The sequence below is a fragment of the Amblyomma mixtum genome, chromosome 3 (assembly GCF_055824585.1).
Source record: "Amblyomma mixtum isolate Tamu chromosome 3, ASM5582458v1, whole genome shotgun sequence".
Classification (NCBI taxonomy): domain Eukaryota; kingdom Metazoa; phylum Arthropoda; class Arachnida; order Ixodida; family Ixodidae; genus Amblyomma; species Amblyomma mixtum.
The window spans coordinates 110,365,339-110,391,108 of NC_143014.1; the positions used below are offsets into that span (position 1 = coordinate 110,365,339).

The 25,770-nt window shown below is 45.0% G+C and overlaps 1 protein-coding gene across 2 annotated transcripts in view; it reads left to right on the plus strand.

Annotated features, from left to right (window-relative positions):
• Positions 1-25,770, plus strand: part of LOC149351401 (DNA-directed RNA polymerase III subunit RPC4-like) — a 50,442-nt gene that overhangs the window by 17,541 nt on the left and 7,131 nt on the right. For both annotated transcript variants that reach the window (XM_089580714.1, XM_089580715.1), the window contains exons 6-8: positions 11,855-11,988; positions 19,340-19,562; positions 25,578-25,681. In XM_089580714.1, the coding sequence (XP_089436840.1) occupies positions 11,855-11,988; positions 19,340-19,562; positions 25,578-25,681 (461 nt within the window). The remainder of the gene's footprint in view (positions 1-11,854; positions 11,989-19,339; positions 19,563-25,577; positions 25,682-25,770) is intronic.

Below are 25,770 nucleotides of genomic sequence, written 5' to 3' on the forward strand. Positions count from 1 at the left end.
GATTTCATTGACTTGACCGAGGAAGAAATGCTTGATGGCCTCAGAGAACAGAATGTTGTAAGTGTATATCGAATCAAAATAAGGAAAGACAACAAAGAGATACCTACAAAGCACTTAGTACTGACTTTCAACTCGAGCACACTCCCAGAATCCATAGAAGCAGGCTACCTCAAAATAAATGTCAGGCATTATATCCCAAATCCACGCCGGTGTTTCAAATGTCAGAGGTACGGTCATGGGTCTCAAAGCTGCCGTGGCCGCGAAACTTGCGCTAAATGTGCCTCAAAAGAACACGCTTCCGACAACTGTCAAGGAGCAGCACTTCGCTGCGCAAACTGTGAAGGCGATCATCCCGCCTATTCAAGGTCGTGTCCATCGTGGAAAAATGAGAAAGAAATCGTTACAATGAAAACCAAACAGAACATCACATTTAAGGAAGCGCGAAGACTCTTTTACGCAAAGAACAGCTTCAACTTTTCCACAAAAACAAACTTTGCTGATGTGGTGCGCAGGGGCGGCACACCACACAGCACTCCGGCATCTGTCCAGGCCACTTCCACCGAGGCTATGGCAGAGCCATCTGCGCCCCAGGCAGAGACAGCGAATGCTGCTCTGCCATCCCCAAAGCAGGGAGCGCCGGCTCACGGGTCGGCACCCAGCAGGACTTCCCCCCGTCGGGGGAGGCCTGACACTAACACATCCGCGGCTTCCCCGTGGTCCACCAGCACCTCTAGTGAGGTGATGGAGGTAACCCCCGATCCGCCCGCTTTGCAGCGGCGGAACCGCTCTCTTGAGCGAAGAATAGACAGGACCCCAATAACGGGCCCAGAAAACAAGTAAATCCCTTCAATCCTCACTCAAAAATATAAACATGACTTTCCTACTTCAATGGAACTGTAGAGGATTGCTCAGGAATTACAATGATATCACACATTTTCTTGGCTCAATGTTTCCTGTAGCTTTATGTCTTCAGGAAACCAACCTCGGTCCACAACATACGAATATCCTGAGACATTATCAAACATTCCGACGTGATCGCGAGCATGCTAACAGACTCTCAGGAGGCGTCGCAATCGTCACTCAGAGCGGCGTCCCTGCTAAAAAAATCAATCTTAACACAAAACTGGAAGCGGTTGCGGTTAGCGTCGTGAGCTACAAAACCATAACTATATGTTCTGTATATCTTCCCCCGCACATGACATTAACAATACAAGATTTAGAAGGCTTGATAAATGAACTACCGGAGCCATTCCTGGTAGTTGGCGATTTTAATGCTCACTCACCGTTCTGGGGAAGCGAACGCTGTGACTCGAGGGGCCAAATAATCGAAGATTTTATCCTCTCAAATAATATCTGTCTTTTAAATACGGGAAAAGCCACATATTGCTGTCCAAGCTCAGCAAAAATGAGCTCTCTCGATTTAGCTTTCGCATCACCATTACTTTTTAACGATTTTAAATGGGATGTTTTAAATGACCCCATGGGCAGCGATCACTTACCTACCGTCATCAGGCTCTCATCGTCCACTCCAATCATCCCCACAAGGCCACGGCGCTGGAAACTTCAGCTCGCCGACTGGTCACTTTTTACAAAAAGTGCCACTCTGGAAAAGGAATTTTGTGACGACCTTAGCACAGATGAAATTAATGAGAAGTTTACTGAATGCATAATATCGGCCGCAACACTCGCTATACCACAAACAACAGGACTTGCACAAAAGAAACACAAAGTGTGGTGGACAAAAGAATGCACATTAGCAAAAAAACAACAAAAGAAAGCCTGGAGCGCTCTGCGTCGATATCCCACTGCAGAGAACCTACTCACCTTTAAGAAGGCAAAAGCCAGAGCGCGGTATGTGCGAAGAAATGCAGAGAAAACCTCTTGGCAGAAATATGTCTCCTCAATAAATAGTTCAATAACATCAAAGAAAATGTGGGAAAAAGTTCGTAAATTTACTGGTGACCATACCCCTTTCACACTTCCTCTCTTGACGGCACCCGGGACACAAACATCTTTAGAAGAACAGGCCAACATACTGGGCGAGCATTTTGCTGAGATCTCAAGCTCATCCAACTACACAAACACATTTCAGAAACACAAATCAATAGCTGAAAAACAAAAATTTCCATCTGGAGCAGGTGTACATGAGGATTATAACCAGCCTCTCACACTACAAGAATTAAATAAAGTATTATCTTCTGGAAAAAAGACAGCACCAGGACCAGACAACGTGCATTACGCTATGCTTGCACATCTCTCCGAGGCTGCTGTAGAGGCACTGTTAAAATTCTTTAATAAAATCTGGATAACTGGAAATATACCTGACGAGTGGAAAAAAGCAGTCATAATACCTTTTCTCAAACCCGGAAAACCACCAACAAGTCCTAGCAGTTACAGACCAATAGCCCTCACCAGCTGCATTGCTAAATCTTTCGAAAGTGTAATAAACATTAGACTAACCTTCGTACTTGAATCTCGGCAACTACTAGATAAACACCAATGTGGGTTTAAGAAAACATGCTCCACCACAGATCATCTTGTCCGCCTAGAAAACACCATCCGGGAGGCGTTCATCCACAAGCAGCACTGTATTGGGGTCTTCTTCGACTTGGAGAAGGCCTACGATACTACGTGGAAGTTCGGCATCCTCCGTGACCTAGCAGAGCTAGGTATCCGCGGCAGGATGTTGAACTGCTTGAACGACTTCCTGGCTAACCGCACATTCCGAGTCCGCCTAGGAGCAACTCTCTCCATGACTTTCACCCAAGAGAACGGCGTACCCCAGGGGTGCATTCTAAGCACGACACTCTTCATAGTAAAAATGAATTCCTTAGCTAAAGTAATACCCAAGTCCATAATGTATTCAGTCTATGTAGATGACCTACAAATAGCATGCACGTCCTCTAGCATATCAACCTGTGAGAGACAAATACAAATCACACTAAATAAACTAGGTGCTTGGGCAGACATAAATGGGTTTAAATTTTCTCCTCAAAAAACAGTAGCTGTTCTTTTTTCATTGCGACGAGGCCTACAGGTCGATCCCAGTCTATACTTGAATCACACTGCGCTACCAATTAAACTAGAACACAAATTTTTAGGCGTAACTTTCGACAAGAAACTCACATTTCTACCACATATTAACAACCTTAAAAAGAAAGCTTCTCAAGCCCTCAATATATTAAAAGTTCTCTCACGGAAGCGGTGGGGGTCCGATAGAGCAAGCCTTTTACAAATATATCGCTCTCTGGTGCGCTCCAAGCTGGACTACGGGTGCATAGTATATGGTTCGGCAAGAGCATCCTACTTAAAAAGATTAGACCCCATTCATAATCTTGGTCTGCGCCTATCATCTGGAGCATACAGAACATCACCAGTAGTTAGCCTTTACGTTGAAACTAATGAAGCCGCTCTTGAGGATTGAAGAATCGCCCTTACATGCTCATATGTCTTAAAAATCCGTTCTCTTCCGAAACATCTCTGCCATCCAGTTGTCACCAAGTGCCCATCTAAAAGATTATTCATCAACAAACCACATTCTATCAGACCATTACTATTGCGCTTTGAAGACAAATGTGAAGAGCTAACAGTACTAGATGCCCTACCGAATATTGCACAAAGGAATGAATATTTACCACCATGGTACAGCCTGCCTTCAGTATGTGACCTCACAATGACACATTTAGATAAAAAGCAAACGCCAAATGAGTACATATTACAGGAATTCTTTGCACTACAAGAAAAGTATGACACTTACATTGAATTTTATACCGATGGCTCAAAAACAGAAAATCACGTTGGAAGTGCAGTAATCCAAGGAAAAAACAAACAGATAATGCGACTACCAGAATGCGCATCGGTTTTTACTGCTGAGTGTTATGCCATCTTTGTAGCTGTAGAAAAAATAGTAAGAGAGAACATCAAAAATGGCATCATTTACACCGATTCCCTGAGTATGCTCAAAGCACTGCACTCCAGAAATGCTGCTGAACCCATAATAGGTAACATCATACATAACATTGTTAAAATCACAAAACAAAAGCACAACATTAAATTCTGCTGGGTTCCTAGCCATGTTGGAATTGTAGGTAATGAGAAAGCAGATGTATGTGCTGCACAAGCCCGGAATGGCCAAATAAAGCAAGTGAACATACCGCACAGGGATTGTTTAAAGTTTATCTACAGTAAACTCAGAAATAAGTGGCAGGCAGCATGGGAAGAGCACGCAAACAACAAATTACATTCTGTTAAGCCCATTTTAGGGGAATGGCAATCATGTAGGCATCAAGAACGTTTTACCGAAGTTATTTTATGTCGGCTCCGCATTGGACACACCCACCTCACGCACAACTTTCTGCTAACCAAACAAAACAAACCTCTCTGTGACATGTGTGGTGCTGAACTCACAGTGAACCACATTTTAATTTCATGTATAAAGCTAGAAGAACTAAGAAAGAAATATTTTACAACATTTTACAGGGAAACCATCCCATTACACCCCATGTTACTTTTAGGTGATCGAGCACTGGTTGACATCTCATGTATTTTTAGGTTTCTCAAGGAAGCAAGCATTTTAAACAAACTCTAAGTATAGAAAGCTTCACCTTTAACAAAAACTCTAACCTTGTGTTTGGCGCATCATAGCCTCAGTTGCTTTTGCGCCATTAAAATCAATATAACTAACTAACTAACTAACCTTGTATTTCTAGGGCAAGAGTGGAGGGTGGGGAGGTGTATGGACCGGTTGTGTGAGTGCTGGTTGTAGAGAGGGAAGGCTTAAGGAAGAAGGCTGCTGTGGAGCCCGTGGTTTCCTTGAGGCAGGCGTCTGTGTAGGCCACCGCCGCAGCGTCCAAGGGTGGCTTGTGGTTGTATGCATGTGCTTGGCGGCGGCCTGCGTGTGTGTGTGCAGACATGTTGCGTGGAATGGGTGCGAGGTGGAGGTTAGGGGGGTAGAGTGGAGACTGCGGTGGGTCTGGGAAAAAGATGGGTGCGTAGGGGGTCAAGGATAGTATCCACCGCCCAGCTGGGAAGCTGGACAGGCGGATAATTTGTGTCTCCCGGTGTAAGTTAAAGAGAGCTTGAAGGGGGTGGAAAAGGCCTGTTCTGTACAGGGTGTCTGTAGAAGACTGAGGGTGGAGTCCTATAGTGTTGCTTTGTATAGTGTACTGAGGGCCCGGATTTGCTTGTCTTATTGTGTGCCTGTGAAGGGGCTGCAAGAGATATGGTATAAGAATTTGTTCAGAGCCAGCATTTGAGCAAGGCAGCTGGCGTGTGTCTCGGTGAGGCCGGCATGTTTTAAGACTACGCGGCGAAGTTAGTGTATTGAGTGACATGTACATATGTGTGGCCTGATTGATGGCAGAGGTGAAAGTGTTGGAGGTCAGTGACATTCCTAGGGCGCGACAAGAGTCGACGTGGGGGATGCGCTGTCCGACGAGAGTGAGGGAGATGGAGGGGTTCATTGTCCATTGGTTTTTACTGCGTGTTATGAGTAGAAGTCCAGATTTCTTCAGAGAGGGCTGGAGGCCCACTTGGGAGAGAGTTGAAAGATGTGAGAGGAAAGATTGAAAGAACAGACGCACGTCGCAACAACCGCGTTTGCCGAAGCGCCGCGCTGCCGGCTGTAACAGATACCCCACTGGCCTCCAAACAGATATCATGGAGTCAAGCTTATATATCCATTTCTGAGGGATGTCCAATGAGTGATGGTGGTGAATAGGTAATAACCAAAGAGTTTTCTGACAATGTAATGGGGCTGTGCATGCAATCTATGGTGAGTACTATCTAAGAGATGTGCGAACTACTTAGTTAATTAAAAGACTAGCGCATAAAACTAGGACAAAGACAGAGAAGGAGACAGGACGAGCGCTAAACATCAACTAAAGGTTTACTACACCAAACATGTACTTAAAACACTTCAGTGGCACATGCGCACACTGAGTTACAAAAAACTAATCAAGAAGTGGCAAACTGTTTCGCAGATACAAGGTTTCTTTCCTGGTCAGGGCAAGTGACGTCGTGCTTACACACTTGTCACCTTCCCTCATAATGTGATAAGCCTCACAAATCTCGCGACCTAACCTTGTGCCTCCCCTACCAAGCACACACGTGGCATCAAACGCCGGCACGCACCCGCACCGCTTACAATGCGTAGCCAAATGGCTGCCCCCCGCCAATGAATCCACCAGCGTGCGATGCTCTCGTAGCCGTTCATTTAGGCAGCATCCAGACTGTCCCACGTAGCATCTACCGCATGAGAGGGGTATGCGGTATACAATGCCAGCAGTGCACGGAACGAACTTGCACACGTGTTTTATGGTGCATACCGGTTTCCTCTTCTCATTGACGGCTTTGCACATGCGCACCAGCTTTTCGGGGGCGGTGAACATGACGTCCACACCGCACTTCCCTCCAACTTTCCTCAGCCGGTGCGAAAGCTGGTGCACGTACGGTATAGCCGTACGCCTGAGCCTTTTGGCACTTTCTCCGGCGGCCACGCCAGGGCGGCCACCTGCCCTGACTTCCTTCAAGAGGCATTCCGCCACAGCCATCACTGTGTCGTTAGGGAAACCGGCCTTCTTCAACCGGTGCACTTGCGCTTGCAAGCTGTCCTCAATCTTATGCTGGCAGGACTTTTCGAGAGCACCCCGCAGGCAATTTTTTGCAATCCCCCGTTTTACCAATTTAGAATGGGCCGAATTATACGCTAAAATTTCTTTTTTTGTGCGAGGCTGGTACGACCAACAGATGTGCCCAGTGCCAAAGAACAAACGTAGCTCGAGGAACTGGAGGCACCCGTCCACTGGAACTTCATGCGTGAACCTCAGCTTGCCAGAACAATCACCGAAAATCTCTAAAACACTTTTTACAACCTGTGGTTTGTCGCTCTCGTTGTTAACATGCATAAACACAATAAAGTCATCATCCATCTTTATTGACTGCAGATAAAGAGGGGGGATTCGTCGTGTTGCCGAAAACAATGTATCATGAAAAGGCTATGCAGGCTATTGACAAGAACTTTGTTCTCCTAAAAAGATCTGGCAGGAAAGTAAAGGCTGAGGCATTAAAGGTTTGCGAACAGATCAATTTGACAGGACTTCATAAGTCAGTTAAAGCAGCGAATGAGCAGGGGCTGAACGTTTTCTTTTCTGCGAAGACACATAAAGAGGGCATGCCTCTCAGAGCTATTGTATCAGAGAAAGAAGCCTGGCAAGGCCTGGTGTCAAAATACCTACTAGAGCACCTTAGCCAACTAGACGTAGAAGACCCTTTTCGAGTGCGCAACTCAAAAGATGTGATAGAATTTTTGGCAGCGCAAGGTGGTGCTTCAGGAGCTAATTTCGCGTTTTCAGTTGATGTTGAGGAGCTATTCTATTCCATACCACAAAAAGAGTTGTTAGATGCAGTAAGAGAGCGGATTGAAAGCTGGGGGGCTGTGAAGTTTCAGAATAGTAGCGGGGTTTCGGTAAATGACTTTATAGCCTTAGTTAAGTGTTACCTCTCATCCACTTACATTTGTTTTGATGACCGATTGTTTGTGCAAAAAGATGGCATTTGCATAGGGTCTTGCATAGCCCCGATTCTTAGTGAAATCTTTTTAGGACAGTTTGACAAGCGCGTTGCAGCGTGCATTGAAGACGAAAAGCGTGTTGTTAGGTGTTTTAGGTACGTGGATGACTTTATTGTGTTTATGCATGTTAACAACGAGAGCGACAAACCACAGGTTGTAAAAAGTGTTTTAGAGATTTTCGGTGATTGTTCTGGCAAGCTGAGGTTCACGCATGAAGTTCCAGTGGACGGGTGCCTCCAGTTCCTCGAGCTACGTTTGTTCTTTGGCACTGGGCACATCTGTTGGTCGTACCAGCCTCGCACAAAAAAAGAAATTTTAGCGTATAATTCGGCCCATTCTAAATTGGTAAAACGGGGGATTGCAAAAAATTGCCTGCGGGGTGCTCTTGAAAAGTCCTGCCAGCATAAGATTGAGGACAGCTTGCAAGCGCAAGTGCACCGGTTGAAGAAGGCCGGTTTCCCTAACGACACAGTGATGGCTGTGGCGGAATGCCTCTTGAAGGAAGTCAGGGCAGGTGGCCGCCCTGGCGTGGCCGCCGGAGAAAGTGCCAAAAGGCTCAGGCGTACGGCTATACCGTACGTGCACCAGCTTTCGCACCGGCTGAGGAAAGTTGGAGGGAAGTGCGGTGTGGACGTCATGTTCACCGCCCCCGAAAAGCTGGTGCGCATGTGCAAAGCCGTCAATGAGAAGAGGAAACCGGTATGCACCATAAAACACGTGTGCAAGTTCGTTCCGTGCACTGCTGGCATTGTATACCGCATACCCCTCTCATGCGGTAGATGCTACGTGGGACAGTCTGGACGCTGCCTAAATGAACGGCTACGAGAGCATCGCACGCTGGTGGATTCATTGGCGGGGGGCAGCCATTTGGCTACGCATTGTAAGCGGTGCGGGTGCGTGCCGGCGTTTGATGCCACGTGTGTGCTTGGTAGGGGAGGCACAAGGTTAGGTCGCGAGATTTGTGAGGCTTATCACATTATGAGGGAAGGTGACAAGTGTGTAAGCACGACGTCACTTGCCCTGACCAGGAAAGAAACCTTGTATCTGCGAAACAGTTTGCCACTTCTTGATTAGTTTTTTGTAACTCAGTGTGCGCATGTGCCACTGAAGTGTTTTAAGTACATGTTTGGTGTAGTAAACCTTTAGTTGATGTTTAGCGCTCGTCCTGTCTCCTTCTCTGTCTTTGTCCTAGTTTTATGCGCTAGTCTTTTAATTAACTATGTCAAACCAACTAGCCCAGCTTTCCGCCTTGATTGCGAACTACTGTTAGTTGAAAAACAACTTTACTGTAAAAACAGTGGGAAAAGTACTGGAAATCGGTGCTCGCAACATATTTGTAATGTTTTTTTATTGTTATGATTCTAACATTATAATAACGTTTAGAAGACTATATTAAAATAGTGTTGGTTTAGAGCGTTAAAATGGCGTTTTCTACATTACTTCCAACGTTATTTGTTCACAAATAGAACAAGGGAGTGTTAACAAACCATCTACCTACCCTCTTTCTACAGCCCCGCCGCGGTGGCTCAGTGGTTACGGCGCTCGGCTGCTGACCCGAAAGACGTGGGTTCGATCCCGGCCGCGGCGGCCGAATTTCTTGAAGGCGAAATTCTAGAGGCCCGTGTGCTGTGCGATGTCAGTGCACGTTAAAGAACCCCAGGTGGTCCAAATTTCCGGAGCCCTTCACTACGGCGTCTCTCATAGCCTCAGTCGCTTTGGGACGTTAAACCCCAATAAACCAAACCAATCTCTTTCTACAATGAACGTTATATGTCAATTTTTAACGTTAATGTAACATTACAATGGAACATGTAACATTGCTGCTACTTGCATAACATTTTTATAACACTTTTGCTGAACACTTGTGCTGAAAGACGCGGGTTTTATCCCGGCCGCGGCTGTCGCATTTCAATAGAGGCGAAATGCTAGAGGCCCGTGTACTGTGCGATGTCAGTGCACGTTAAAGAACCCCAGGTGGTCGAAAATCTCCGGAGCCCTTCACTACGGCGTCCCTCATAGCCCGAGTCGCTTTGGGACGTTAAACCCCCATAAACCAAACCAAACCTTCTGGCTTTCCGTCCAAATGGCATCCAAGTTAACAGTTGTGATTCTTTCTCCACATCGCTCGGAAAAAGTGAACATTGGACATGAGGAAAGGAAAGGCGCAGTAGTGGTCACTTATCTGCGGACACCTCAGGAAAAAAAGCAGAAAGAGGCGTGTACTTGAGGGTAATGTGTTGGTAGTCATGAAAGAAAAAAAATAGCTGCGGTTCAACCCGGCTGAACCTAGTATAATGAGCGAAAGCTCTGTTAAGTGTTAAGCATGGTTATCCAATATGACGCTTTTCCATTCGTAAAGATCATCAGATGCCGCATGACGGCGATGATACTTTGTCGAAGCACTTGTTCCGGCAGGGTTGCTCATCCATGGCTTTGTGTGAAGGTAAGCACACGCCACACGCTTTTGTATACCTAACGGTGCACCACGCGATTTCCAATGGTTGCAAGAATGCTGTCGGCTCCGCATATGCAGCTGTAGCGAGGTGCAGTGAGTCGCATGATTCGATAGTTGCGAGGCAAGCGAGCGCAGTCGGCTCAACGCACGCAGCTGTGGCGAGGCATGGTGAGTCACGTGGCATGATATCAAAGCCAAGTCTCTGTTCCTCCTAGTTTGAAGGCCAAATTTCATAGCCACATGACCTTCAGCTTTGTACAGGAGGAGTAGAGCTTTCACTCTCTAAAAAACCTTCAAGGTTGTGGAATTATGGGGGGACAGCCTTCCATCCCGCACCCCCACTCCGCGGATGCAGCGTTTCCACTAGCTAACCGCGGAGGGGTTCATGCTTGAGGGAACAAAGGGAGGGACGACAGAGCGTGAACACTCATATGCTATTTATTACACTTGCAATGAATACATAGAGCGGAGGAGATGGAACTTTACTGGTTCCTAGTGGGTGAGTGAGCATCTAGCATTTAGCACCTCAATTATGAACATTGCTGTGTGTGTTTGTCAGTGAATTGGATAATAGCACTCTATGTTTTGTTGGACTTATTAGCTACTTGATGGACTTGCTAGCTACAGCACTACGATCAACTAGTATATGAGCTGTTTTTCACTTGGAATCAGCATGACTGAATAAAAATTAGCCTTGAATGTAAAGAGGTGTTTTCAGGCCTCACAGTTTCAATCCTAACCACTGCTGGGTTTGGCTTACAGTGTGGCTCTATTTTGCCATTTTTAAACTGTGCCAAAACCACCAACTTGTTCCTGCTTTTAGTGTGTCATGTTATGTGTTCCATTTAGGAACTGAACATAAAAAATAAGCTGTCGAAGGCATTATAAATTTTACATTTCAGCTTGAATTTATTGCAAATGTCATCATGGCTGAATATACTGGTTTGCCATCTTTAGTTTGGCTTTTTGCTCAGGTTGAAAGTTTGTTTATGTGTCAAACAGATTGCAAGCACATGAGCAAGCACTCAATGTTAGTTATGTGTGCTGTAAGCTGGAATGAAATGCATGGAGATTGAATAAAAAGCAAACATACTTTGCATTACATTTCAAGTTTGCCCTGCCGTGGTGGCTCAGTGGTTACGGCGCTCGGCTGCTGACCCGAAAGACGCGAGTTCGATCCCGGTGGCGGCTGAATTTCGATGGAGGCGAAATTCTAGAGGCACGTGTACTGTGCGATGTCAGTGCACGTTAAACAACCCCAGGTGGTCGAAATTTCCGGAGCCCTTCACTACGGCGTCCCTCATAGCCTGAGTTGCTTTGGGACGTTAAACCCCAATAAACCAAACTAAACCAAACATTTCAAGTTTATGATGTACTGTTATTGCATAACCAGTAGATTAATGTGCATTAAGCAGCATGACTGTTTGTCTTAACATGACTCATGGTAGTTGTTCTCGTGGATAATGTTGTGTTATAGAACAGTGTTTCTTTTTTTTAATTTTATTTGAACAAGATGGTACTGCAGAGGGTGGCAACAGTGACAAAACAGTCATATGTTAATAAGTTGTTGCACAGAAGCAGACATTTCAGAAAGTGCTTCTGCTGCAGGTTTTGAGAAAGTCACTGGTGTCCTGTGAAGGCACAACAGGACTATTGCCTAATAGGGGTTGACAGGTGACTGTCAGATTTTTGTCATTTTGGCATTTGGTCCACAGTTGAAAATAGCTGCACAAGCTGAACTGTTGTAATAGACAATGCTCTTGGTTTTTGGTGATTGCCAGTCTGTGCCAGCAAGGAACAACATACTGATTGAGAGAGGGTTTCTGCAGGGGCTGCCAGGTGGAGCAGGTCAGAGTCAGTGCCTGTTGAGAAACCGAAGTACCACGCTCCGAGGAGCAGCAGCCAGACGGCCGAGGAGAAGCTTCAGGATGAGAAGAAGCTTGAAGTTCTGCTTAGGAGTGATGTGAGTCCTGTTCCTTTGCCTCTGTGTATTGGAACTAATTTGCACTCCAAAGGCATCATTTTGAAAGTAGTCACTTCCTGCATAGAGTATATCATGTTGATCATGCTTTAATCTCTCTAATGTTTTGCAACTTATTTTTATGGGCTATGTGGGATTAATGTTGCTAGTGCACTATATGTAATGACAGTTATGCCTGACTAGAGGATTTGCAAAAGTGTGTGCTTTCTTAACCACCGTGCCTACTTGCGATGCACATAAATGAATGTTTATTTATGTGAAATGTTTATTTATGGGAAGAAGAGTGCTTATGACACATTCTGGAAGCTACTGTTGTGCACTGGCTTGTAGTACTTACTTTTGCACATTACCTTAGAATGTATTCTTGATGGATGAACACTACTGTTTGTTGAGCGCTGGTTGTGCTATTTAATGCTGAGGAATGGGCATCAGGAAGCTTAACTATCCATCGCATAGCTGAAAATTGTAGTTGGCATTGGCTTCAGTCACTGCTCTTATCGTAAACAAGATCCTATTTTATACTTTTCAGCATGCTGATAGCAGTAGTTAAGAAATGCTGTTTATATTGTTCCTTGAGTTATTTCTTCACTATAACAAAATTCTTATTACACAACAAAGTTTTGCAGTGATAGTGCTGTAAGGGTCTTTCTCCAAGGCGTATGTTGACCTCTGTCAATATTGGGCATTGTGTGTTGCCTTTCAATTATGACATGCTAAGCATGTCATAATTGAAAACTATATGAGGCAGGCCTGAGCCTTGTGGGGCTTGGCTTTGTGGACCTAAGCATTGTGGGTCAAGGAAGGTGAACTCTCCAGAATGTGCCAATTCCAGTCATGTTGTGCATGTTGACGTGGGGTGGGAAAAAGGGGAGGGAGGTTGTATAACAGCCGTTGCAATTGCTTCTTCATCCTGGGGAAGGGGGAGTTGTGAGGAGATGCGATGGACATAGTTGTGCTGTAGAAGGTTTGTGTGTTAAAGTTTACTCTTTATGAGGTCTTCAGGAAGGTTGTTTGCCGAAAATTGCATAATCTTTTAAGCATACATCCTTGGGCAAATTAGGGCATGTCTGCTGGTTGAAAAATTGCCCATTAGTGTCAGCTAGCTTATGTTTTCTCTGATTTGTATAAAACATGTATAAACCCTCTTCAAGCAATGTAAAGCTGCATAATTGATTGCCTTATTTTTTCACATGATTGATTGAATGAAAATAACTAGACGCATCAGAAATGCTTTTGGAAGTTTACTTGTGCTGAATGTGCGCTGAAGATTGGCGCATATTCTTTAGGCATGTGCAACACATTGGCACAGTGCTTTTACTTGTTCTGCAATGTGGCAGCATTAAGTTCTAGAGCTTGATGGCAGGGTACATTTGGACAGGACACACCTAGCCAGTTGTGTTACCCCAGAGTGTAATGTGCCAGCACTGTTGTAAGCAGTGCTCGTAGCAGCTCAAATGCACACTGATATGGGCCAGGTAAACAAAACTTTTGTAGAGTCTTATTCAGACATACTGTTAGATATGTATACTTTCAGTGTGCCTGAACCTTTTTATGTTGACCTGTGTGGTGGCTCAGTGGCTGCGGCAGGAAGAGCACGGTGGCAGTAGGGGAGGAAGAAAAAGCAAACGTAGAGCAGTGTTCTTGATGATCTACTAGCAGTGGTGGTGGTAGGGGTGATGATGATGTGTGGTTATGATAATGACGAGGGAAGGATGTAGGATGAGTCATGGCGTAAAGGGCTTGAAATATCCATTTTTGCTGTTGCATGTAGAGCACTGCACGGGCCTCAATCTGAGGCCCAAGCCCGGCCCGGGCCCGAGACCTGAAGCCCGAGCCCGGCCCAGGCCCGCGGCTTCAAGCCCGGGCCCGGCCCAGGCCCGTTAAATTATCGCTGTAGCGAGCCCGGCCCGGCCCGTGAATCCCAGAGTGAAGCCCAGCCCGGGCCCGGCCCGGCCAGTTTCACAGTAACGCTTGAGGTATACTGCTCACTCTGAGCATGTAGACTACCAATAAGAAACTGGCCGACAAAGGTTCTGAAACCACAGTTAGGCTTGCAGAAAGTTGGTTCATTTTGACCCAGAAGGAAGTGATTAAGAGTAGTGCTCGCCAGGCCCTCTAATGGACACTGATCTCGTGTAGGTGCGCAAAGATAAACTCGGAAGTTCCGAGAGCCAAATAAAAAGGGCTGCATACACGCGTAATAGACTACTTTGCATTCCCCCATGATATTAATCAGTTATATTTTACCGCCCGCGAAGTATAAACATTAAAGCTGCCTAGCAAGCAGTAGGATGACATTTTTTTTAGTGAACGCTATCTCACAGGTTGAACTCAGCCGAACTGGTCGCCTTTCAGCAGAAACGAAAAGCTAAAAGGCTCGAGTATTTCCCGGTGTGTGTTTTGAAGACTATAAGCGTCCTAAACTAATATGTCCTTCCCGAATGCATTTCTAACAGTGTATAGGTATGTTTTGGGATGACGAACGATCAATGGCCAATTACGACTAGTTAAATTTTACTCTTGCTGGTGGAGCTGTAGATAACGCTCGAGCCACGTGATAACTTACAGGGCAAAAGACTTGCCATGTCAACCAGGCTGTAGAAGGAAGGAGGTATAGATGTGGTTATGAGATGAGATTTACAAACTGTCGCGAGCTTTTGTGGCTATTTCATCATTCGAGACGTTCCGGTCAGATGATCAAAAAGAAAACCAAACGCGCTTTAGTTTGTGAATTTTCTCACATGAAAAAAATATAGCTATAAAATAAAAGCTATGTTTTTGGGGCTTAAGGGCCCAAGGGGAGACAGGCTGTGAGGGTCACCGAAGCAGAGGGCTCCGGATCATTTCGACCACCTGTGTTTCTTCAATGATGCAATGATACAAAGTGCATGGCTGTCATGCTTGCCGCCTAAACAGAAATGCAGCTGCCGAGGTTAGGAGCCAACCCTGGTTCCTGGGCTCAGTAATCAAGCGCCTTGACCACTAAGCCACCGCGGCGTGGAAATAAGGAAATAAATAAGTCAATGAATAAAGCTTAGTTTTTTTCTCAGCGCGTACTATAACCCATAGCTCATCCGTGCCGCTGCTCCTATGCCGCAGTTGTGTACTTCACTCTGCAATAGTGAATGAATAGTCGGACACCAGCCGTTTCTGTACGGACCCAAGCCCGGCGCGGGTACGCAGCTTTAAGCCCAAGCCCGGCCCGGGCCCGCAACTTCAGGCCCGGGCCCGGCCCAGGCCCGGCAAAAGAAATCATGTCCCGGCCCGGCCCGGCCCGCGGGCCGAAAGCCCGGGCCCGAGCCCGTGCAGTGCACTAGTTGCATGTCTTAATTAAAAGTCATCCAAATGTAATTATATCTTTACAAATTGATGGTGCTGAACTTTATGGAGACACCATTTGCTACCTGGCAGATGCATTTTTTCCATCTATTATAAGGGTTAAAAGTTGACAGTTCTTGTGAGTTTCAAGATTTTTTGCTCGAAACCTGCCGATCGGCAGCTTTGTGGAGCAGCCTTTAAATGTATTCTGCATTAAAAGTCATCTTTAATTACATTCGCTTGGAGATACAGACATTGAAGCAATAGGGGATATTCAAAATTCTGCAAGTGCGCTTTCCCAAATAACTATGTGGCCAAAGACAAGATGGCCGACTTCTCTATGACAAACTGCGTGGGTAGGGTGTCTAGAAGGGGAGGTGTGAAAACCGGTCAGGAAAAGCTGGCCCCTTCCGCGTGACTGCTGCGCGGCGGCGCTGTTGTCAGCGGCGCCGTCAGCGCGCGCGGCGCGTCTGCTTGCGCGAGCAGGGTGAAGGCTGTAGCGGAAACTCGCTTTGTTGAATTTTTGAAGTTTTGGCAAGCGCCACAGTTCTTCAGACATTATAAAGCTGAAGCGACGCTGCTGCTGACATACAAACACGGAGAAACACAGCAGTATCTTTGGGCATCTGTGCGAACTTTGCGTGAGTTTTCTGAGGGCCGAAGGCACGTATTTTATGAAACTCTGCTAAAGGCAGTAAATTTTCGTGATGCTTATCTAGGGTGGAATGTGTTCTGCACAACTCTATAAGCAATTGTTTTTTTCTCCTGAGTGACAGGGTTAATTGGAGAGACATGGGAGAGGCCTTTGCCCTGCAGTGGGTGTAGTCAGGCTGATGATGATGATGATGAACGTGATAGTTAACGCCAGGATTACCGAATTTTTTGGACGTTACCTTTTGTGATGGTGTTATCACGTTTGAAAGCGGTTCATTCCGTTTCTACCTTCCAAAGCAGCACTAAACCATCACAAACATGGTGTTGAGAGGTTTCAGAGCCATTTCAACCACATTTTGCTCGAAAATTCGCTGTCTGTGTTCTGGGGGCCGTCATGCAGCCTACGTAAACGAAATTAAGTGCGTTACCCGTACAGCTACAAGATCGGGTGCTGCAACCACAATTCGTGCATTTTGAATATGGTACAAGAACCCAGTAAACACATCCAGTATGTTCCTGGACAAGCAAGCTTTATTGGCAGCCAGCAGATCAGTTTTGCTGCTTCACATCACACAAGGCTTTGTTCCTTTTCCTTTTTTTCATTAATTTCTTGGTTGAGGCCCTTCGAAAGAAAGTGAATCTGGTGAGGCAGAAAAACCTGACTACGTGTTTTGTGAGCTCGGAACAGTGCTCCACACAACCAATTTGTGGCACGTTTGGGCTCACCTTGTAAAATATGCTGTAAGCATATTTGCTGTAAGCAAAAATTAGAATGCAGATGGGTTCTGCATAATTGGTGGGTTAGCCTGGTTTCAAGACTATGAATCAAATCTTATACTAGTGAGTTCGATGGGTACAGAAACCCACCCAAGTCCTACTCTTTGCAGACATCAGCTCAATTCTTTTGCAGCGGCTTGTCGGCTCTTCGCATGGTGCGCGCCCACTTCGAGAACTTATCCGGGCAAGACGGTGTACGGAAAAGAGAGACTTTTTCCGAACACGATCGCGCCCAGGAACAAAACACCACCTCTGAGTTTTTTTCTTTGACGTCGGCGGCGTTTCTGCCAGCACGCAGCAAGGGTATTTATTAAACAGCACACGCAACAGATCGCACCAAAACACAAAATGACGGTGGGTCAAACCATGCGGTGACAACCTTCACCCTGCCGCCTCCTTCGGAATTCCGGAATGCTGACGGCGCCCCCGACCGCAGTGCTCAGTTTGGCCCTGGCGGCAGTAACGCGCAGGGGGCCACCTCTCTCTGTGGGCAGCGTGCCTCATTCTTCACACCTCCCCTTCTAGACACCCAAGCGTGGGCTACAGGACAGGTGCTAAGGGTGTGGATAGAATGTAAGAAACGTATTTTGGAAGAAACAAACAAAAAACTACTCCTGGAAACTACTCCTGTTTCACCTGGAAACGCATGATCAGCCATCTTGTATTAGGCAACATTATGCGGGAAAGCGCACTTGCGGAATTTTGAATATCCCCTATTGATGGCCATGCCTATGCTACTGTGGACAAGTGACAGAAATGAGGCAAATAAAGGAAGCACTTATGAGCAGCACTACAGTCAGCCTTTAACTTATTCGCTTCCATAGACTGAAATTTGCTGTCCTCACTTTAAGTATGCATCGATGAAGCACACCACTTGACACCAGTTGACTAGTTTTGGAAATATAGTGCAGAAAGAAAATTATTTTCGTGCTGCTTCTTTTGAACATGACTATGGTGTCATGGGAAAACTGAAGTTTCAGGGGCTCTGAAATTCATCTGCTGCTTCCTGGCAGTAAGGGGTATGCAGACTGCAAATAGCCTAAACTTTTACATGATATTGAAAGCAATGAGTGTGGCTTGATCTGCAAGGTGACCATTAGGACTTGTACTCTGAAGCTGGCACTTCAGATGTAACTTGAGTCCCCCAGCTTGGAAATATGAAAGCTTGCAAGGAAATGTGCTTCGGTGCTGTGTATTTCACTGCTTACATCACCTACATATTTTACCAAAAATGGGACTGAAAAAGAATGAGCTACACTGAGAGGAAAGTTATGTCGAAAACATCATTCATGTGGCTGTGTTGCCCTGATACAAGCTATAGCTTCATTTGAAATGCTTCTAGAGGCTTGTCAGTGGTACCATTTTGATTGCTAAATACCTCTGAGTACCACGGCTTAGCAGAAACCATTCTGCAAATGTTTACCATACAAAGACCAGGAAAAAGCAGTGAAAGCTGTTGGCAGTGCGACAAATGACACTTCGCACTTCACAAACCTGAGTGCTTCAAGATTCTTCACAAACAAGAGAAATTTTTCTTGCTCTAGATTTGCGATTGTCTTGAGAGCCAAATAAAATTAAAATTTCTCGCATGTGACCTTTTCAGCAGGAGTTATTGCAAACTCTCTCCAGCAACCCAGGCCATGCTGTGCCCATGTAAACAGACCGCGGAAGGAAATGGGTTAAGACAACAGGCATTGCATGCTCAGTTGTGTTTCTTATGGAACCATAGGGGCATTAGCTGTGGTAATGTGCAGGTGCTCTGATATAAAAGGTAGTGCCATGGACATACGAAATAGGCTAACAGTTACTGAAACCAAGAAAGCACAGTAAATGTTTAGTTTTTTATTATGATGTTGGTCAAAGTAGGAAAGTAGTAGCGTAATCATTTTTTAGATTGAAGATAATTTAACAGAAAGCATAGGAAAGAGGACAACAGGCTTATTTGGCAGAGCATCATATGAAACGTGGAGGTCATGAGTTTAGATCTTCCCGGTGGCATTGATTGAAAAGACATTTTATTATGCTTTCCTTGGCTTCGGGATTTGACTTTTTTGTAGGTATGCGAGAACAAGTCCTTCATTTTCTACCTTTGTGCATTAAAATGCCACAGACAGGGGCAAATAGTACGATGCAAGTACTATGACTTTTGCTTGGTGTGAACATCACTGGTGTGGCAGTCATGTGTAAATGTTTTCCATGAACATTTCTCTGCTTGTTCTGTATGGGTATCAGGATTTTTTGCGGTATCAGGATTTTTTGCTGCCAGATATTCATTTGTCTGTTTGAATATATGTGAGGCATTGCATTTAGTTTATTCTCACCTGGGTCTATACTTAGGTGGTTAACCTATATTCTAGCGAATGTATTTCCCCGCATGCAGTTGTCACAGTTGTCAAAACCTTTGATAGGAATGATAAATAATAGGGATTATCTTTGACGCAGGCTTTATCTCTGTTGCGGCTCTATAGATCAGTAATGCAGCTGCCTTGTTATACAAGGTTTCATGTGTGTCTTATTTCTTTTTAAAAGGGGCATGTTCACTCCCCTCTTAATGCCTTTGTGTTTGTGGTGTTGTGCTGCACAGTTTGTCGATGACGGGCCATCAGACGGGTCTTGGTTCGGCCCTACCACTCTGCCCCTGGCAGATGCACCAGGCCCTGTGCCTGAGCACAAGCCGGCAGTTGCAGTAGATGGCCAAATTATCAAACAGGAGCCCTTGGACAAGCCTGATGGGAGCAGTTCTGCACCATGCACAGGTCTAAAAAGACTTTCTTTGGTTGACCTGTGCACAGACCCGAACATACCTGGTGAGTGGCTCTTTTACTGATCGATGAAGTACCTCATTGTTATACAACTACAATGCTGCGTTTACTGTATATAGAATTTCTCAGAGTGTGCAGATGTAGCAATGGTAGTTGGTGTGAGACCTACTTGACCAAAATTTTGCAAACTGTAAAAAGGTTGTTTTTTCATAGTACGCCCCTGAATTATTTATTTGATCAATACTGCCAGCCTTCAAGAAAGCCCCTAGGCAGGAATGGGCGATACAGTAAAGAATATGAACGAAAAAAGAAGAAAAAAAAAACACATAACAAGAAGCACATGGGGCAAAACAAAATGCGAGTCGCACTTTCCACTAACGCAAAAGCAACTAACGAACAATGTCACCCACAAAATATTACGTTCCACTTTCAAGCAGTTAAGGTGTCAACGGCACGCAAAAATCAGAGTCTTCAATACCGAAGCTGGAAAAACGGGCGCCATCACTGTCCGCCGGAAGTGATGCATGTTTGAGACGGGAGTCTGGAAATGTTCGGAGCGCCTGCTCATTGCGGCTAATGCAAAGTGCTGGTACCAGTAGCGCGTGCAGCACTTGGCTCAATTAATATTGGTTATATGTGAAAAAACATACATTAAATCACATAACACACATCTTAAATTGGATAAAATGCCCTAGAAAAAGTTTCAAACGTGTTTTATTTGCTGTGGTAGACTAGAAAACTCCTCACTCAACCTCAACAAAGATGATCGCGCCGCAATGCTAGTGAGTGTTGTTGGCCTGGCAGTATTCGATTAGAGCTTGGGTAAAGTTCGGACATATATTTGGACATTGCCGAAAGTTCGCACATTGGGCGAAGGAAGGAGGCATATTCAAATTGTGGCCAAGTAGAAAAAGTGCTTGTATTATCAAGTCGGCAGTTTTGAGCGGGCACGCATGCCAACAGCACATGTGTGCTGTGCTGTGCATGCAATGTGGTTATTGTCTTGATAAAAAAATTACCTGCCTTCTTCTTTTCCTTCTCATTTTTCTCACCAGTGGAAAGGTATTCCCACCTGTGCATAAGAATTTCGAGCAGGTGCCGTGAACGCGAAGTAAATGAATAAAAACAGCTGGATGTCAAAAAATAGAGCTCTAGAGAATTAAGCGCACTGTGAAGTGAAAGAACATACCAAGCAAAATTTGCGTTGCAAAATAAATATGCATTTTTCTCTTCGAGGACCATGGCATCAATGCGGTGCCGATGGTGGGCTGGTTCATCTTTTCACGTCTCAGCCGGGCAAGCCACTGCGCTTTGCAAAATACATACTGGTTACAAATGAACAAAGACTTATGCGCTGCATTCATTACTGTATTTACCTGGAACCACTTAAAGCCTGTGTACTTCAGGGACGGAAAAGTTTTTCCAATCTTTTTAACCACACAGCTGGGCAGAACAATGTGGTTGCTGGACCCCAGCCGCCCATACGCCCACTACACAAATTGCTGGTAGGCATTGTATCTGTGTCAACTGAGTAATAATGCAGAGCATATACTCAGAATTACGTGTTGTCTTCCTTTGGAAATATTATCATTCACATATGCGTTCAGGTCTCTAAGGCCCCGAAAATGTGCTGGATGGTAATGGCTGATGCTTCTTGTAATCAACCTCAAGTTCTATGAACGGCGGGAGGCAGTAAGAAATTCGGCATTTTCAGTACCGCTCTTGTGGCCTTCCAGGATTATCAGCCCGTTCTGTGTGTCTTCGAGGCAGTAGGTACACTCATGCACGACGGCATTATTGCGTGTTGGGTAGAGCTGCACCTGCAGTAAACGCGTGCATGTTGACTCCTTTTCAGACAAAGAAGACCTCTCCTTAGACCTCTGCCTGGTGTAAATAATGTGACGTCAAAAGGGCGTTGCTCAATGAGCAAAGCCATCCACTTTAGCTAGTGAAGCTAGCTTGTGACTAGTGCTCCCCCGTCGTCTTTATTTTCCTGATTAGAGACACCTCGCAGCCTTTCTTCTTCCAATTATAGCCGCCTCGGTACATGGCATGCTTTGCCAATCGGACCAGAAACACGTACGTGCTCCGATGATGTAGACCGAGAGAGGTATATTGACAAAGCCCTACCTACCAAAGGGGTTAGTACGAGGTAGAAGCGCCAGTCGAACACCATTCTTATCTTTTTTGAAAAATAGAGGGGAATTCATGTTAAAACCTGAACTCCAGACTTAAGAGAACTTCTTTCTGGGCTAATTGGTATTCATTGTAAAGTAAAGCCACCAAAAACCTTACACACACATAAGCTCCTTGTGAACTGCCTGTGGACAATGTTTTACAGTTTTTAGGTATCAAAATTGAGTTTTGTACGGATCATGTGTGTTGGGCTTACGCTCTGCGAGCAAAAAAAAGGGCTTTTGCCATTCGACTCTTCGCATTCCAAATTAGTGAAAAGAGGTATTGCTTTACTGTGCCTTGAGTCTGCGCTAAGGAAGTCGTGCGTTCACAAGATGCGACCGAGTTTTGAAAACCAATTGGCTAGGCTGGCTTCAGCCGGATTCCCTGGTTCGCTCGTGACAGGGGTCGCCGAAAGCATCTTACAGAAAATGAAGATTAGGGCAGTGAGAGCTGGGACAGAGGTCCCTCGTGAAGAGGTGAGACCTGTGGTGGTGCCGTACGTGCACAAGTTGGCCCACAACCTGAAGAAGAAGGTTGCAAGCAGGCATGATGTCCCGCTCGTCTTTTCAGCCCCCCTGAAGCTCGGAAGCGTTTGCCCTCGAATCGACAAAAGAAAAGAAAAAGAAAGAGGCTGTGGTACCAAGCATGGGCGGCCTTTCATGAGATGTGCCGAAGGGGTAGTTTATGAAATTCCCCTCTCTTGCGGTCATTTTTATATAGGACAGACAGGGCGCTGCGTTAATGAGTGAATCAGGGAACATGAACGAAACGTAGAGCAAAATAAAGAGGGCCCAAATTTACCAAAACATATGAGATCCTGCCCTTCATGCTCTTGTGAGCCATGCTTCTCATCCGTGCGGGTCCTTGCCAAAAGCAGCAATATCAAAGTCAGGGAACTGATTGAAGCGTTCTATATCAGTAAGAAAGGCAGTTTGTGTGTCAGTAAAACATCTGTATCTCTGTATCAGGCGGAAAAAAAGTTTTTTGAGCGTACGTTATCATGTAGAAATTGATGCGGAAATTTGTTCCTTGCGCAGGCGCTGGCTGAGTGTATATATGTATGTGGGTTCTGCAAAATAAATTAGTTGTAGTCGCTCTGTCTCGTTCTCGTCTTGTGTGCGTGTGTGGTTTTTGGCGCCTTTATTTTCCAGACTTAACGCCAGCTTTCAGGATCGGGTGTAAAGGGCAGTGGCTGAAAGGGTACAATGGTGCTTTCCGTATTCCTCGCATTGCTTTCCGCAGCCACACACTGCGTTGATATGATGCCAGCAGTTATTTTCTCAGAGGCCATCGAGCTTTGTGGGGAAAATGGCCAGAAATGCACCAGAAAAAGGGCTTACAAGGGATGCGCACTCACTTGAGAATGCCTGAAACTGGCGAGCCAGTGATGCCGGTGTCTCAGTGTTGTGTCATTTCCGGTCTGGTTTGTTAGTTGTTTAACACACCGCTAGGGAACTGCGTCGTCTGCTACAGAGATATTTTAACGCTTCTAACTGAAATACTAGATGCTTCACAGCCTGAATATTAAAAGTAAATATTGTTCATAACATGCACACTATATCGAGCGCAAAATTAGCCTAAGTAAACTTTTGGCCAAGTAGGCATTTAATATTCCAGTCAGAAGAGATGTCACATGCTTGAATCCCCAGGCAAAAGGCCGACTGGCATTCTGGCTATGGTTATTGTTCATTTAATTGGCTTCATTATAGAGGACTGTGCTACTCTGTTTATTTTCTAAAGGGAGTTTTAAATATGACGGAAGTCATGCCAAGTACATTTCGTTTAGGACATGGTTTCCCTCGCATTTGTAACTGGCCTGTACTGTCAGTTAGCTGCTCATGCTTTGTTGGAATTCACTGCTTTCTTCATTGACTATGAGTCCCTTTTGTTTATTCATAAACTTGTGCATTCATGTTCCATTCTTTATGATGTACTTCATGGATATCCAATGAGTCCTGATTTTATTGTGAAACAAGTTAGCAGTGTCTTAATCACAACTTATTTCTTGTGTCAAGTCTTACTGCACTTAACTGAAAAATTTCTTGAACCACAGTTTAAAGTTATGTAAATTATTTAGGCATTTCAACCAAAAAACAGGTCATTTGGAAGGAGCCAATCTGACAAGCATGCTGGGACTTGTAGGTGTACTCTTGGTGATGCTGTGAAATTAAACTGTGCCCTCGGGTCCTATTGCATTTTGAGTAGTGATTTTTTTTTTTTATGCCATCTGGCCTTGTGTGAATTATTCTTTTGCCAGCACGGGGTGTTTTGTGGTCTCTTGGTGTGGCATGGAACTCGTGAGCATGCTAGATAGCTTGAGGCTAATACATGCACATTGGTGAAGTAAGAGAGCTACTGCCAGCATGAAAGATTAACTCTTTCCGTACCATGGGGAAAATGACCATTTTCTGAAGGTTTCAGTACATTTTTTTTTTTCTGTAACAACTACTGCATTCAGTATTGATTGCAATACCCAAAAACAGAGTTGAATAAAGGTGCTTTCTATTAATATACGTTTAAACAAAATATTGCATGTTGCAACAAAAAATTATATTTGCTAAAAACGATATTTTAGAAAAAAATCAACAAAACTTGCAAAAACATGCTTGTATTTAAAAATAAAAAAATGTTAAAAATTTTCTGAAATATGCAATATGTTTGTTACTCTGTTGGCCACTCTCTGCATAAAATAATCATTTCTATCTTGAATAGTGTTGTTGCTACAAAACAATAACTGGAAACCCTATAGTTGTGCATCGGAGCGCGGCCGCCTGTGTCTCAGGCTGGTTTCCATCATCACCGATGTGAAAACTGAATCATTTCAGCACCTTGCAACATTTTCAGGCTCGTTGTTGCACAGGACGTCGGTTAAATCACTCGCAGACGAAACGGAGTCCTGAGATTTTCTATGTCTTAGAGCGTGTGCCACGCATGCGGAGGCTGCCAAGAGACTTTGATGGTACAGCATCTTCGGAGTGCGTTCAAAAAATGCCGTTTTGTAGGGGCAAAAAAAACTATATCGGAAACAAAACTTCAATTCTACAAGGCAGATGTGCATCGTGCCTGTAAGCAACGCGGAAGGCTCCGAAGTCGAGCGGCGAAGGCATCATCATAGGGCAACATGGCGGGCAATAAGCGCAGGTCCGCGTCTTCATTTCTTTGCAGCGCATTAGAAAGTTCCCCCTCGCGGGACAAAAGCAAACTACATCGGAAACAAAACTTTGGTTCCTGGCCTACAAACTACGTCTGCAGCATGGTCATTAGCAACGCAGAAGGTTCTGAAATCGGGGCACGAAATGATTGTTAGCGGGCTAACGATGCTCAATGGGCACGGTAGGGAAAGAGTTAATGTTATTAGACGTTTAGTGTGACTCTTGAACCTTTGACTGGCACCTGTGGCCTAACATCCTTTTGGTGATGTAGTTATTTTGCACACGTGGGCAGACTTACACTTTGCAGCTTTTCACATTCTGCACCTCACAGCCTAGTGACTTTTAGTTTTCTTTGTCGTGGGCTTCTCATGTAGCTGTGAAGTAAGGAGGACTTCCTCAAGTTTAGTTAGGAAGAAATGTTGCCTCTATAAAGCCTTGTTTATTAGTCTTGCGTTGATCTAATGTAGTGGTGGGTGATTAGCATGGAAAGCTGGTAATATTTTCTTCATAACATGGGTACCATATCAAATGCTAGTGCGATCACAGTTTAGGTTTTTATTCCATTCAGTAGTCTTCTTGGGAAGTCACGGCTTGGACTAGTGACTAGCTTAGCCAAAAGGTGTTAGCTGTGCCTAAAGTTAGGTCCGTGTTCTGCAGTGAAGAAAGGTAGGAGGTCATTGATGAGATTTTAATTTCAACATGTCTCTTCTGTCTGCATTACTCTCTGCAGAAACAGGAGAGCTGCTGTTCTTTCAGCTTCCGGACAGTTTACCTGGCCTGCAGGTTGCAGTACAGCCAACCCAAAAGGAAGCACCCAGCAACTTTGTCAAAACGGTAAGCTCATTCAAACTGTTGTGAACGCTGTGGTGGGCTGGTCTTTAAGCTAGAGGTGCCACTTTACTCACATTGCTATTCATAACTTG